The sequence below is a fragment of the Marmota monax genome, unplaced genomic scaffold, assembly GCF_021218885.2.
Source record: "Marmota monax isolate L192 unplaced genomic scaffold, Marmota_monax_Labrador192_F-V1.1 WCK01_AAM20220418_F8-fsc00021, whole genome shotgun sequence".
NCBI lineage: Eukaryota > Metazoa > Chordata > Mammalia > Rodentia > Sciuridae > Marmota > Marmota monax.
The window spans coordinates 9426181-9438210 of NW_026695228.1; the positions used below are offsets into that span (position 1 = coordinate 9426181).

Genomic DNA, 12030 nt, shown 5'->3' on the forward strand with positions numbered 1-12030 from the left:
CAGATTAGCTATTTCATTTTTATTATCTCTTGGATCCATTTGAAGCAAAACCTAAATTTCTGTGCACCTTCTGCAGAGTGTAGTTGGCGAGTGTTTAAATGAGCTATGCAGACCTCTAGCATATCTCAATAGCAATAAAATTATTGTCTTTAAAAGAATATTTTAAACAAAGCTCCTGGATCACAGTTATGAGACTGGATTCAGGACTTGAACATGTCACATTTTATACTGATATAAAATTAAGGGCCATATTTATTGCCCATGATATATGTCCCCTTTCACTTCTTTATAATCTACAAGAATCTTAGGATATTTTATTGATGGGTTATTTCCATCTTCAGAAATATTAACGAAGTTACTTTTCGAGCACATTGGAAACCAATGAAAATGCAATTGTTTTTTTATCAAGTTTCTTAATAGAACACATGCAGCTTTGCATACTCTTTAAATTACTCTGGAGGCTTCAAAATTCACTTCTAGCTATTGGATTACCTCTAGTGCATTCACTGTATTTGAATTTTGAACAAGTATGATCTTTCACTTCAAGATATTTCTGGTATTTCCACTGACCCCTCTGGAAAGCTTCTTGTCAGTGTATGGCGTATAGTGTTGACACTGTTGTTTTCACAGGCTTTTCTGTGTGAAAAGGATTAAAAGGCTATTTCCTCTACCATGAAGGTTAAACTCATCAGGAGTAATTCTTACCAGGGGTTAGCAATTTCTGTGACTTCTGTGCTGTCTGTCATATCCTTTGTGAGTTCAGATACGTATCATAAAGTTGCAAAACAGACTAATAAGTAGCTTTTCTGGACCTGTATGGATTTTCCAAGCCAATTATTCACTGCTGAAGAAACAGAAAAAAAAAAAAAGAATACCCTTCTTTCGTGGGAATTCCTTTTAGAATCATTTAAAATTATAGTTACCTCTGAACACGAATTCATTGTTGGATTGGCTCACGAGAACTTATCCCCCTATCCTCTCTGCAAGAGAAGGTAACAATTATATTCTATGCCATGTTTTTCTAGTTACTTCTTCTTCCCTGGCAGAAGGATCATGTGACATTCCTAGGTTTGGTTTTTCTGTTTGTGACATGTGTGTCATATGTGATGTGTTATCTGTCTATACATCATCAAGGTGCTCGTAGCAGTGTTTGGGGGAGCCAGTGGCTTAATTAAAGGGTTAACAAGAAGGGTCTTGCATAGATGACTCTTCCAAGAAAGGCCCCATCTATGCCCACCCACCCCGTTTGTGCACCGTAACTCTGTTCCTGTGCGTCTTTCTGATGGCCATGCTCCAGGGGCAACAGAGATAGCTCAGGGAGAACATCTGGGAGTCGTCAGAGCAGCTCGGAGAATGAACTCAAGTGGTCGGACCACCAGAGGGCCTGGAGCAGCACAGACTCCGACAGCTCCAACCGCAATCTGAAGCCCACTATGACCAAGACGGCGAGTTTTGGGGGCATCACGGTGCTGACCAGGGGTGACAGTACGTCTAGTACCAGGAGTTCTGGGAAGCTGTCCAAAACAGGTAGTTAGTACTGAATGGGTTTATGTCCTCTGGTGTTTCGGGGTTCTACCTAACCCTTCCTGTCACCGTTCTCTCTTTGAATTAACTAATAACAATGTCATTGATTACATCACATTCTAGGCAATTAGAAGGTACGGTTTTAATAGGCCACCCTCTCTTGCTGTGCACCTAAGTCAAGTTCTTGAACTCATTAATCTTCAGTTTCCTTATCTATAAAATGTAGGTTATCGTAGAATATTACTTGAACCCACATCAGTAGACTTGAAATTTACTTCATTTACATTCAGTTACTTAAACTTAAGTTTTCCTGGTAAACTTAATTGAAGTTGAAATTAGATCACTTTCATAAAAATGATTACCATGGCACTTACACATAGCAACTATTAAAGTTAGCTATTGTTTTTCAATTGAATACTAAGACATTCCTTGCAGCTATCCATATTAAAATATTTATAGATTTGGTTCTTGTATTAACATACTGTCAATATGATACTCAGTAAGTCACTTGCCTATGTCTGCCTGTTTCCTCATTTGAGATATGGAAATAATAGTATCCATGTTGTAAGGTTATCAAGACTAAAAGCATAAAGATTTTCAAAGCCACTTGAATAATACCTGGAACATTATAAGTACCCAGGAAACACTCATTCATTTTTATTATTGCCATTTAATATTTTCATGCCTGTTTTACATTTAAGTGAGTCTTAGAGAGGTTTAGATTTTCTGAGTATGTGCCTTTTTTTATTTCTGTGATTTTTTTCTCCCAAAATAAATAATTTTATATAGTTAGATGGATATAGATATATACATGTAGATATAGTGATATAGATAGATAAAGTGATATATATGTATATACATGCAAAAATATGTATTATATATCATATATACATTGTTTTCTTAGTTTTTATTCATTTATTTATTTTGTGTGTGTGTGGGGGGGGTGTGTACTTGGGATTGAATCTAGGACCTCACAAATGTTAAGTCAGTGCCCTACACTGAGCTACATTCTCAGCTCTTTCTTTTCTTTTCTCTTTTTTTTTTTTTTTTTTTTTGAGAGGGTCTCACTAAGGTGCCCAGGCTGGCCTCACACTTGTGGTCCTTCTGCCTCCATCTTCTGAGTGGTTGGACTTAGAGGCATACACCACCGCCCTGGGCAATAGTGATACTTTGAGTTAGGTATATCATTCAAGTTAGCATGGACAGTCTTTAGGAGGTGAGTGATGATGGGAGATCCAGGAGAACCAGGATCAAGAACTATTTGACCAGTTTTAAATTGATGGAAGCATGACACTTGGTTTTGCCTTCGAAAAGCAGACTCCCTATTACTAGGGGCGGGAGTTGAGAACTGAGAAAAAGCAGACTCCCCAACTATTACTAGGGGCACGAGCTGAGAACTGTGATTCAATGATCTGCCCTAGGTGTTAGGATATGCTGGGGGAACATTCCTGGGCTTCGGGTTGCAGGTGAGTGGAAACTTGGGCAGGGATGGTAATGATGAATGGATACCCCAGTTGGAGTGTATAGTCATGGGCTGCCCTGCATTGGGAATCCTTTCCCCACCATACTTTGCACTTGGGCTAGGGCAGGTGAGGAAGGAATTCTGCAAAATCCCTTCATTACACTGATGGTTTAACATGATTACTTTGTTGACATATTCCTCCCACAAAATTATCCTATGTTTTCCCACATAAGAAGAAAATGAATAGCATTCATACAATTAACAGTCACTACAATATACTTATGTGGTGCTTCTTAGATCCAGGGGACTCATGCTGTCTTCCTGTGAATTCTGTTCACCAGTTGTGGAGTTCTTGATTTCCTACTCTAATTAATTGCTCTCGTATCCCACTACTGCAGCAGCTGAAGTCAAGAAAATCCACTGTGGTGCTCTTGAGCTCTCATAAACTAAGAAAGGTTAAATACTTTTAAACCTTAAAATGCAGAAACCAAGTATCTTAAATAGTGCACTTAAAAATTCCAGCTCACCAAAAGAGCTCTTAAGATTTTAAAATTAATCATCATTTTCCACGCACCAACCCCCAATCACGTCCCTAGCAAAGCTCTTTGGAAACATTTAATACACTTGAAGAATGCTAAAATGCCATGTTCTTTGAAGAATGATTAGAGATTGTAAGTGCTCAATATATATATATATATATATATATATATATATATATATATATATATATATATATATATATTTCCTCTTTTAATTTAAGTGTCTCCATTTGAAAGCTTGTCAAGGTGTAGGCATGGAAAGGGGGAAAAAATTTTTTTTTTTTAAAGAAGCTCAAGATAGGATGTCAAAACAAACTTACAATTTCCCAAGATGGTTTTATGAAGTAAAGCTGTCAGTTTTGCTGTCACGGAGCTTCAGATCAGCACAAGTTTCTTTTCTTTTTCTTTTTTTTATGTCTTGTACTTCATTGTTCAGGTAGAATTGCAAACTTTTTAAAAAACTTTCAGAGACTGAGTCTGGAGTTTGACATTTAAGTTACTCTTCCCCTCTTTTAATTGCATGGGTTTCAGCTTTAAGTAGGTAATAATGAGACTTTTTTTCCATGCCAGAAGCATGCTTTCCTACATTTTAGTTGAAAGCATCTTACTGAGGACTGAAAGTACAAGCACATCCACATGTCTGGCATGCATCTGTGGAGGTCATGTTGCCATTACATTGTCCTTATGAAGAGCACTTGAATGATGTTTGTACTGCAACCTCACTTTTTCTTGGTAATGGCAATATAGTTGAGAAACAGGAGTGAATTGATTTCTTCTTATATTGGTCAAACACTACTGTTTTATTATCATCCACCATTTCACTCTGGAACAGGGGTTCTCCACTTTAGCTGCACCTGAATCAGCTGAAGGACTTGTTAAATCACAGATTGTAGGTCCTGCCCCAGAGATTCTGAGGCAGCAGCTGAGGAGTGGGGCCCAGAAATGTGCATGTCTGACTTTCCAGATAATAGACAGTGCTCTTTCTTGAGCAACCACACTTTGCAAATAGCTTTTGTAGAGATACAAGATGTCCTTTGGCTTTAATAATCTTTGGTGTCATGGCCAGTGGTTTTCCAGGTGCCAGAGCATCCTCCCTGTTGTCACATTCCTTGACTACATCCTGTTTTTGCATACTGTATGGGTGCCTAATCCTTTCCCTACTTTCTCTTCTTGTTAATCTTTCTTGCTATTGCTAATGCATCCTAGTATTATGCTAATATGTACTATGCTGGTAAACTTTCTTTCTGCTGTAATTTTGGAAACCATGGGTTCTTCTACTGACTGTGTCCACACCCTCCCTGCCCTGATCTGGAAATATTTTCTTGAATTAATTAATTCAGAAAAAAAAAAGAACCTTTGTGGTTTGGGATTCTTGTTAAAGAAAAGTAGTTCTGCATGGGTTAAATAAGCAACGGAAACTTTGTTGAGAGCTCTTACAATAAGGGTTAAGGCAGTCCCAATAGGGGAGACCGAAATAGCTCCACTGAAATCAAAGTGGGAGAGATTTTAAACATTGGGATGAGCATGGGAAAGTTAGAGAGGACAGATTTATGTATTAAAGGCACAAGAAATACTTTAACAAAGGTGAGGTGAGGGGCTTCTGGTTGGAAGGAACCTGCCTCGGTTTAGGTCAAGTAAGGGAAACTTCAAGCCACCTTCTTTTTCACTGTTCCCCTTGTATTTAGTATAGGGCTTGCATTTCACAGAAAAGTATTCTGAGGCCTAAGGAGGAATCATTTCCCGAAGAAGACTAAGCTAGAAAGAAGCAGGCAAGAAACTAAAACCTGGGACCGGCCCTCTACACTGCTCCCTGCCTCATCTCCCAACCCCCCACCCTGCCCCTAGAATCAGCTCATGCTGCTTCCTTCCAGCCCAGTTCTATTGGTTTGGATTTTTTTCTTTGCTTTGTGATCTCTTTTCTCCTCTTTTCCCATTTCTCCTTTTTCTTCTGTTTCTCTTGAGAGTTCATCTGAGTCACCTAGCCACTCTGATGTATTCTTCCTTTCCCTATCATAAACTGCCCTAACATCAAATTCATTCATTCATTCATTCATTCATTCAATCAGTTATACATGACAGCAAAGTGTGCCTTGATTCATTGTAGAAATGGAGCACAATTTTTTATTTCTCTGGTTGTACCCAAAGTAGGGTCACACCATTCGTGCAATTATACACGTACCTAGGGTAATGATGTCCATCTCATTCTACTATCTTTCTTACCCCCATGCTCCCTCCCCTTCTCCCCTGTGCCCCAACCAAAGTTCCTCCACTCATCCCACGCCCAAATCCAAAGAGTGAGTTCACCCGCAATGTATGAGTGTGTGCCCCTACTCACCCTCCTCACCCCTGCTTCCATATTCTAGATTATCATCCACTTATCAGAGACAACATTTACCTTTGTTTTTTTTTTGGGGGGGGGGATTAGCCTACTTCACTTAGCATGATATTCTCTAAATCAATCCACTTACCTGCAAATGCCATGATTTTATTCTCTTTCATTGCTGAGTAATATACAGTAGTGTATATATACCACAGTTTCTTTATCCATTCATCTATTGAAGGGCATCTAGGTTGGTTCCACAGTTTGGCTATTGTGAATTGAGCTACTATGAACATTGACATGGCTGCATCACTGCAGTATGCTGTTTGTAAGTCCTGGAATAGCTGGGTCAAATGGTGGTTCCATTCCAAATTTTCTAAGGAATCTCCATACTGCTTTCCAGATTGGCTGCACCAATTTGCAGTCCCACCAGCAATGTATGAGCATGCCTTTCCCCCCACATCCTTGCCAACACTTATTGTTGTTTGTATTATTGATAACTGCCATTCTGACTAGAGTGAGATGAAATCTTAAGAGTAGTTTTGATTTGCATTTCTTTAATTACTTGAGATGTTGAACATTTTTTCATACATTCCTTGATCGATTGTATATTGTCTTCTGAGAAGTGTCTGTTCAAGCTCCTTAGCCCATTTATTGATTGGGTTGTTTGTTTTTTTGGTGTTAAGTTTTTTTGAGTTCTTTATATATCCTGGAAAATTGGTGCTCTATCTGATGCTTAACATCAAATTTCTGTGTCTGGAAGTACTTGGCACCGGCTTGGTCAGGACCCTGGCTCTCACATAAGTGACATGATGGTGAACGAATAACCTAGAGACTTAGAACTTGGTTCATGTAGTCAAGTTGCCGAGGTTTGAACTGAGACTCCACCACACACTATGTGAGCCTTGGAAAATGCATTTAGCCTGCCTGGGGATCAGCTCTCATTTTCAAAATGAGGTTGCTATCAAAATTAAACTAGACAGTCATAAGGAGTGATTAGCACCTTGCTTGTTGCATGTACCATTTAAATTCTGACATACCATTTATATACTGACCAAAGCCATCATTAAGCCTCTGAACAAGGGAAAACTGGAACACTTTCAACTTGCAGCAACCAAAATCCTAAAATTTTTAAATATCAATTTCAATTTATTTTAACCATTTGAATATATCTAATCTTTGCATTTTATTATTATTGTTAATACATCCAGCATTAAAGCTGGGCTGCCTGTGAGTAGACTACAGCTCTACAGATTCTAGCTGATAAGATCCTTACAAGGCAGACACAGATGGTTATGCACCAAACTGAAAGGCCAGTTAAAAAGCCTTAGCTTCATGTTTATTGCTGAGCTTCCCTCTGAGGATCTTTGGTCTTTATGTCTTGATTTCAAGTGTTGAGAACTTAATTCAACTTTAATCTTCTTCTTTCTTTCCACCTCCAACATCAAATCATTTGAATTGTTTCCTGCTCTTTTCTATTGATGCTGTTACTTTTCCCCCAAGTGACAGGAAAATATTGTCATTAATGGTTGATGGTCATTTTTCTGAAGCCAAAATGAACTCACGCTTCGGATTTGGCTTTGGTTGTTCATTTTCTGTATGCATCCTCCCCCAACACATACCCAAGCCAGCCCTAGCCCACACCTCAACTCAGATTCGGAAGGTGCATCCTTGGCCCCAGCTCCTCTCGCTGTCTAACTCCTCAGCCTGGAGATAAGTGAAAACAATGTTACATGACTTTAAGCATCTGGATGCAAGGTGTTGTTGTATTATTTCATAGTGCATCTATAAGCAAACACGACAATCTGCATTGAGACTGTGACTCCCGAATCATAATTTCAGTGCTGTGATCTCAAAACTATGCTTAGCATTTTCAATATTACTTTATATCCTTTATTTTTCTCCCCATATATTATTCAGAACCTCATGAGCATTCTAAACTACTCAGAGGTAGCATCCTGAATTAACCTAAAGCTTTATCACTATTAATAACCAAGTCATGGGAAAAGCAGAGAAGATGCCCAGCTGAGGACACTTGTGATTTCCCATGTTATACACCTTGCACACATTGGGGAGGCAGTGAAGAGTCATCATAAAAGGTGAGGCTGTTTTCCTAGATCAAATCCCAGTTCTGACATTATCTAACTCTATGAGCTACTTAGGTTATCAACTTCTCTGTGTTCACTTTCCCTATCTATACAGGTAGTAGTTAGTAGTAATTATTATTAAAATGTTTATCCAGGTGCTTACACATACTAAGTGCTTGATAAATACTACTGTTTTCCTTCTTGAAAGTTGTCTGACTTTCCAATTGCCCCTCTTCTCTGCAATTTCATGTCATAGTCCTATCCACTTTTCACTTATTTTAGAAAGTCTCCAGTTAAGCTAAGAGGGTATTTTCAGAATCTTGAAAAGAATGATAACTATTGCTTGTATTTTTTGATCTTTTATGACACAGAGGAACATATTTTGAATGACACAAATCAATAGTTGTGGGATGACTTAATAAATGTTTTTACTACATTTTGCAAACCATGTTATTATCCAGATCACCTATTAGCTTGAATTTACAATAATGAGAATTTAGTTTGGTGTATCTTCTCTCTAATGCTCTGGTTAATACTTAGTACCCAGAACAGCTATGTTTGATGCTGCTGGAGCTGTTTGGCTCTTGCTGCATTGAAAGGCAGAGAGTGCCCAGTAGACATGGGATACGACAGATGTTTTCTTTTTTTGTTTACAGTGGAGGGAGACACTATATGATTAGGGATCATTTCTACTTGGTGGATTCTACACGTTGACCCAGTTGTCTTCATATTTTGGAAACACATAAACATCCCCTATATTTGTACTCTTCTGAGAATTGAGAATTGAGAATACTCAATTCCAACTGAAGGATGCTTGATCATTATGAAAGCCAAGTTGTCCTTATTCCAGTCATCGACTACGTTAAAAAGAGTTCTTCAAATATGTGGAATACAGTACAAAATTTAAGCACTTAAATATGTCTTGTTAACACTAATAATAGTGCCCATCATCTGTTTATACCAAGCCCAATATTTGGTTTCTCCCATTTTTTTTAACTTAAATCCTTAAATTCTATGTTGTTCTATCATTCTACAAAAGAAAATTAATTTTCAGTAGTTTAAAAGTTTCGCCTGGTCAGCTGGTTAGAAAGAGTCAGCATCCTGATTTATCCATGTCTCCCTGACACTTTCAGTCCTGTACATATTCTCCTAAACCATTCCATTCCTTGAAAAAAAGATGCTATTTGCTTTTTAGATTTGTTCATTCTTTCGTGCTATGCTCCCAAGAGGAATGATCTAGTTTTTCTACTCACGTATGAGAGAAAAAGGTTGTTCCTCATGATCCCCCCCTTCAAAACTCAGCTGGGTGTTGGAGAAACAGTACTTTAGAACCATGCACATATTCAGGATGTACTAGGATTCCTTCTTAGGCTGCATTGTCTTCAACCCCTATCCTATTCATGTTATTCTTACCACTGCAACTCATTGAGACATCTCTATGGCATTAGTTATTCAAGGATATGAGAATTCACAAGTACTGAGTTCAGAGCTTCAAGATACCATTTCCCAATTTATTACCCCAGTGGTATGTGGAAAAGCTGAGAGCTGAGAGTGTTCATCTGAATGCCTCTTTCCAAACAAAATAGACCCATGAAAAATATGTAGCAATGATTTCAACGAAATGTGGGCCCAATATTTAGTTAAACATTATTAATCTTGTCCTGTGGCAAGCACCTCAGTTACTTTAACGATGGGTTATAGAAAAGTAAGCCTTTAGACAAAGATCCATGTTCCTTGTCCTCTATGTTGTGTACCAAATGACTTGTTGATTCATATCGCTATGCCAGGTTCTGAGTCTTCCAGCAGCGCAGGCTCTTCAGGATCGCTGTCCCGTACCCATCCACCTCTCCAGAGCACACCCCTGGTCTCGGGCATGGCAGCTGGATCTCCTGGCTGTGTGCCCTATCCAGAGAATGCAGTGGGGGGCCAAGTCCCTCCCAGCAGCACCAGCTACATCCTCCTTCCACTTGAAGCTGCAACAGGCATCCCGCCCGGAAGCATCCTCCTTAATCCACACACAGGTTAGTTATGACCTATTTTAACAGAGATGCAAGATTATCAGTGGTTGGTTGTTGTGTTTGATTTTATGAATTTGCTAGTAAGTTTTCTGAAAATACCTGAGTAGGAGAGATGAATGCATGAATGCAGTGCAGCATCTTTGTTTAGGAGGGATAGGCCTACAGTTCATTGATATTTCCATATCTATAGCAATACAGAAACATTGCAGAAGATCCAATTTTCTCTCTGTCTCTTTTTCCCTGACCATGGTATCTGTCATGTATTCCTGGAAAGAAATATCAGAGACCATAGTGCAATGAGCTGGTGTATACTAATTAAAACCCTGTATTTCTCAGACCTAATTCCTGGTCAGCCTATATTATGTCAAAACAGATTTTTGCATCCAAAGATATTCTGGAAACTTGAGGAATCCAGTGAGAGACAGTGGATTCTTCTATATAGAAGTAGCTCTCTCACCTTAGAACTTCTCCCAACTCTTGTAAGGAATTAAAAAAAAAAACAAAAACAAAATAGCAATAATAAAGAGGGGTAAAAACAGAGCAAAGTTTTATGTATTTTAGGGATAATAGACCCAGACTGGTTTTGGAAAATTGTTTTTGAAAAACTGAGGAACATTTGCTTTGTAGAGGAAACTTCTAAATAAGAGGCAATTTTGTCCATGCCCCTGAGGAAGCAAAGTTGGCAGCATCCAGACATTTTGATTATCATGACATAAGGAGGAAGGGGGATGTTACTGGTGCCAGTAGGTAGAGGCCACAAATGCTGCTTATATTCCCCAGAGGCACAGAGCAGCCCCTCCCAGCAGAGGGTTATGTGTTGAAAATGTCAGCAGTGCTGTGGTAGAGAATCCTTGCCTTACAAAGCTTGGCAGTGATGAGTCACTTCCTGAGAGGACTTTATTAGTGACTGGGGTGGGAGGGGGGGGCCGGGGGCCGGGGAATGGAACCATCTTGAAATAGATCCAAGGTTGAGTTTAGATCATTCCAGAATGTTTCTTCAATTATCTAAGTTTTAAAATGCGATGTTGGATGAGTATCTCATAAAAATAATCTGACTCCATTTTCTTGCATATATAGTTCTACTAGTAATTGGGAAATTCAGAGAACACAAAAACTATAGTAAAGTAGTGACTTGAATAATTGCTGAATTTTCATAAAACATATGGCACATTCTCAAAGTATGGTGTTTGATTGAGACATTTTGAAAATGCCATAAGCATGAGGGAAAAGAAGGAAATAATCGTTTTATTGAAAACCATTTGAAAGCTCCAGATTAGATACTTCTAAGGAGGATTTTTGGATTGCTTTTATTTTATTTGGATGATTGTAAGCACTACAAAGGAAATTACAAGAAGACCAGGATTGTATTCATTACTCTGGGCACTGATAAAAGTCTGATCTGACTCTGTTGGCTTAAATTCTTTCACTTTTAATTGAGATAGAGGACTTGCAGGAAAAAAAAAAAAAACACATATTAAACATTTGTTTTGAGTGGTTTGTTTTAAGGAAAATTACAGAGTGTTTCAAAAAGGCTCAATAGAGTATTTTTAGGGTATAATGCAGGAATATTATTTGTAATGATAGCATGGTTGTGCATGGGTATGTGTATATTATCATCTATAATCTTGTTTATAGAAAAAGGAGTGCTGCTGGTGCCAAGTCCCAATTCTTATTCATTGGATGGAGTCACTTAGAGCTGTTATCAAAATATCTCTTTTGAAAGGATCTCAACTAAGGAAAAGGATATAATAACACTGTTGAACGGTTTCTCCACACACATTTGTCTGATCTGACAAATGCTAGACATTTAAATATCCCTAGACCAGAAGGAAAACGTATTACTGTGTTTTATAATGTAGTTGAGTGGTGAGATGCAAGGTGAGTTATGATGTTTCTTCTTTCTAGAATGCATTTACTTTTATAAATTGAAAATAGGCATGTGCATGTATGTATATGTGCATATATACGTGTATATATATATATTATATATATACATATATATATACACATATATATACATGGATGTGCTATATCTATATCCATATGTCAATCATATGGGGGGTGTGCATGTAAGTATGTG

The 12030-nt window shown here is 38.2% G+C and overlaps 1 protein-coding gene across 27 annotated transcripts in view; it reads left to right on the top strand.

The window, feature by feature from the left end:
* The window catches only part of Arpp21 (cAMP regulated phosphoprotein 21), a 149993-nt gene that overhangs the window by 83957 nt on the left and 54006 nt on the right, over positions 1-12030 (top strand). For 14 of the 27 annotated variants that reach the window (XM_058576465.1, XM_046437279.2, XM_046437280.2 and 11 more), the window contains 2 exons: positions 1298-1530; positions 9720-9953. In XM_058576465.1, the coding sequence (XP_058432448.1) occupies positions 1298-1530; positions 9720-9953 (467 nt within the window). Of the gene's footprint in view, positions 1-1297; positions 1531-9719; positions 9954-12030 lie in introns of those variants that run through there. The other 13 variants (XM_046437284.2, XM_046437281.2, XM_046437289.2 and 10 more) reach the window with 3 other exon arrangements.